Below are 3,713 nucleotides of genomic sequence, written 5' to 3' on the forward strand. Positions count from 1 at the left end.
CATCTTCCCCAGAAAGAACCCCAGTTATCCAGATACCGGGATCCCTCCCTCCTGCACCATCCCTGTAGCCACGCATTTAACTGTTCTCTCTCCCTATTCCTCGACTCTCTATCACGTGGCACGGGTAACAAACCAGAGACAACAACTCTGTTCATTCTAACTCTGAGCTTCCAACCTAGCTCCCTGAAAGCCTGCCTAACATCCTCAGCCCTCCTCCTGCCTATGTCATTGGTGCCAATGTGGACCACGACTTCGGGCTGCTCCCCCTCCCCCTTAAGGACCCGGAAAACACGGGGGGGGAGGGGGGAGCAGCCCGAAGTTGTGGTCCACATTGGTGGGAAATATTCAGCCTGGAGTTCAGTTACTAGTGGTGTACCACAAGGATTTGTTTTAGGTCCACTGCTGTATGTCATTTTTATAAACAACCTGGATGAGGACATAGAAGGATGGATTAGTAAATTTGCGGATGACACTTAAGGTATTAGAGTTGTGGATAGTGACGAAGGATGTTCTAGGTTACAGAGGGACATAGATAAGCTGCAGAGCTGGGCTGAGAGCTGGCAAATGGTCTTTTATGTGGAAAAGTGTCAGGTGATTCACTTTGGAAGGAACAACAGGAATGCAGAGTACTGGGCTAATGGTAAGATTCTTGGTAGTGTAGATGAGCAGAGAGATCTCAGTGTCCATGTACATAGATCCCTGAAAGTTGCCACCCAGGTTGACAGGGTTGTTAAGAAGGCATACGGTGTTGGCTTTTATTGGTAGAGGGATTGTGTTTTGGAACCATAATATTATGCTGCAGCTGTACAAAACTCTGGAGCGGCCGCACTTGGAGTATTGTGTACAGTTCTGGTCACCGCATTATAGGAAGGATTTGGAAGCTTTGGAAAGGATTCAGAGGAGATTTACTAGGATGTTGCCTGGTATGGAGGGAAGGTATTATGAGGAAAGGCTGAGGGACTTGAGGCTGTTTTCATTAGAGAAGAAGGTTGAGAGGTGACTTAATTGACACATATAAGATAATCAGAGGGTTAGATAGGTGGACAGTGAGAGTCTTTTTCCTTGGATGGTGATGGCTAGCACGAGGGGGTATAGCTTTAAATTGAGGGGTGATAGATATAGGACAGATGTCAGAGGTAGTTTCTTTACTCAGAGAGTAGTTGGGGTGTGGAATGCCCTGCCTGCAACAGTAGTAGACTCGTCAACTTTGTGGGTATTTAAATGGACATTAGATAGACACATGGACGAGAATGGAATAGTGTAGGTTAGATGGGCTTCAGATTGGTTCCACAGGTTGGTAAAACATCGAGGGCCGCAGGGCCTGTACTGCGCCATAATGTTCCATGTTCTATGTTCTAGGACCTCCCTCCCCTCAATCCTTGCAGTGAGGTGATTCCGAGGTTCACCCTACCTGGGACTCCTAGCAGTTCTCTATTGAGACGTGGGCCACCACCCTCCTGCAAAACCTGCAGCCACATTCTGCACTGATAATCAGGATCAATGAAAAGTGGTATTGGTAATGGACAGTATTTGATCAGGATCCGTGTGAGCAGAACGCTGACTCTGGCGGTGGCATTGACTGGAAGTTTAGCACGGTTCCACTTTAACTGCTCTCCCAGGGAACTGAGAATGTCCAGTAGCAGGAAGTCACTCCGAGTGGGGATGAATTTAGAAGCTGGATGGTGCTCTGTGTCTGATCCCGCCTTTTCTTGTGAGGCAGGGAATGTTTTCTCTGGCAGCAACTTTATTAGTTCCTGTCGCACATCTTCCGGCTCCATCTGTATCTCTCCTGTGTAGCAAGCTGCTTCCCATTTCTTCAGGAGTTCCTGCCTCAGATTCTCACCAAAGGGGCTGAGGTAAACAATGGCAGCTGCTGTCAACAAACTGTCCCCGGAAACCGTCATCCTTCTGTTTTCTGCCTGTTTTAAGGCAACGTCCCAGTCATTTTGGTGAGGGTTCATCGCACGCATCAGGTCTTTAGCTTCAGTCAGTTTCTGCTGCCATTTTGCCATCTCAGCTAAATGTATATCCTCGTCATCTTTGAGGGCCTGCAGTGCGTCCTGCTCCTTTTGTTCCACCAGTCGGAGCACTTCTATGTCACTGAGGTCTGTCACCGAGTCAGAGTCTGACAAGTAGTCATCTCCATCTTCCCGTAACAAAGCAACCAGTTTTTTCTTCATTTCAAATGTCTGCTTCCTCAGCAATCCCAGTCTGAGCTGAGCTTCCTCAATGCGGGATTGGTACTCGTTGACAAAGGAAGGACTGTACTCACGGACCAAGCTGGAGTACTGGTAGATCGCTTTAATCCACAGACTGAAAGATTCTAAGGCCTGGCTGGCCTCCCGCACTACTTCTGGTTGGAATTCCGGTTGATCCACAATATCCCCCAGAGCCTTGTGCACGGATTCTGGAATATTGTCCTTGTCGTAGAATTCCAGTTCCTGTACAGAAAGAATTATAAAAGTTAGAAACATTAGCATATCCATGTTAATAAGTCTCCCAACATAATTCTCTGAGTCACACACCAGTAAAGGTAGATGTTGGAAATTGCTGGAGAAACTCAGCAGATCCAGCAGTATTTATCAGAGAGACAGAAACCAAAATAACATTTCCACTCTGACAATATGGAAGTGTTCCAGTTCCACAATAGCATTGCGCCTCTTGCTCTCATACACCAGAAAGGTGCCCCTTGTTCTGTTTGTCCTAGTACCTACTCTTTGTCTCACCTAAACAGCAGGTTTTCCAATTCCTCACCAGTATGGAGGAGCTAGTTGTTGCTTGTAACCAGTGTAGACAGAGACATGGGCACTCCATTGTAATTAGTCAGTATTTACCCATCCAGGTTGAAGTATGTTAGACAGAGTTGGCCAATCCACTTGACATTGATGGGCGGCACGGTGGCCCAGTGGTTAGCACTGTTGCCTCACAGCGCCAGAGACCCGGGTTCAATTCCCGCCTCAGGTGACTGACTGTGTAGAGTTTGCACATTCTCCCAGTGTCTGCGTGGGTTTCCTCCGGGTGCTCCGGTTTCCTCCCACAGTCCAAAGATGTGCAGGTCAGGGGCGGTGTGGACTTGTTGGGCCAAAGGGCCTGTTTCCACACTGTAAGTAATCTAATCTAATCATTCTTCCCGTCTCTGGCTCAACTCTTCTTAACTGCACTCTCTCCCCACCTACCATTGACACTTTGAGCTGTCCTCAACCATTCTCTATTAACCTCCCCTCAATCCATTTGCGCTCTTCCTCTCAGCCAGTCCACACTGCTCCCCTCCCCTCCCCTCCATCCATACGCCTCATGGTCCATCACCTCATTCAGTGACTCCTTGCTTTGCTTGTTCTGAACTTCCTGTTTATGTTTGTCAGCTTTTGCTGATTTCCTTTCTTTACCCTCCTGAACTGAAGGGTGTCTTAACTCAAGACCTGACTCTTTCACCAAAATCATTAACTCTCAACTACCCTCTTGAAGTAACTGCACAGAGGCAGGAATCCTGTCACCAAGACACCCTTCATTTACATGTGCATAGTACATGGGTTCTGACCAGCCAGCTCAGAGCCAGTCCCTAGAGTGAAGAGACTCACTGAATCGGGCATCTACTACAAACCTACCGACTAACACGGACATCTACTACAAACCTACCGACTAACACGGACATCTACTACAAACCTACCGACCAACACGGACATCTACTACAAACCTACCGACCAACACGGACA

At 47.8% G+C, this 3,713-nt stretch overlaps 1 protein-coding gene across 1 annotated transcript in view; it reads right to left on the reverse strand.

Moving 5' to 3' along the window:
• The window catches only part of LOC122551092 (dynein heavy chain domain-containing protein 1-like), a 221,247-nt gene that overhangs the window by 75,907 nt on the left and 141,627 nt on the right, over positions 1–3,713 (reverse strand). The window contains exon 32 of the mRNA XM_043692735.1: positions 1,412–2,441. Coding sequence (XP_043548670.1) covers positions 1,412–2,441 — 1,030 coding nt within the window. The remainder of the gene's footprint in view (positions 1–1,411; positions 2,442–3,713) is intronic.

This window comes from Chiloscyllium plagiosum, chromosome 6, assembly GCF_004010195.1.
Source record: "Chiloscyllium plagiosum isolate BGI_BamShark_2017 chromosome 6, ASM401019v2, whole genome shotgun sequence".
NCBI classification, from domain to species: Eukaryota; Metazoa; Chordata; class Chondrichthyes; order Orectolobiformes; family Hemiscylliidae; genus Chiloscyllium; species Chiloscyllium plagiosum.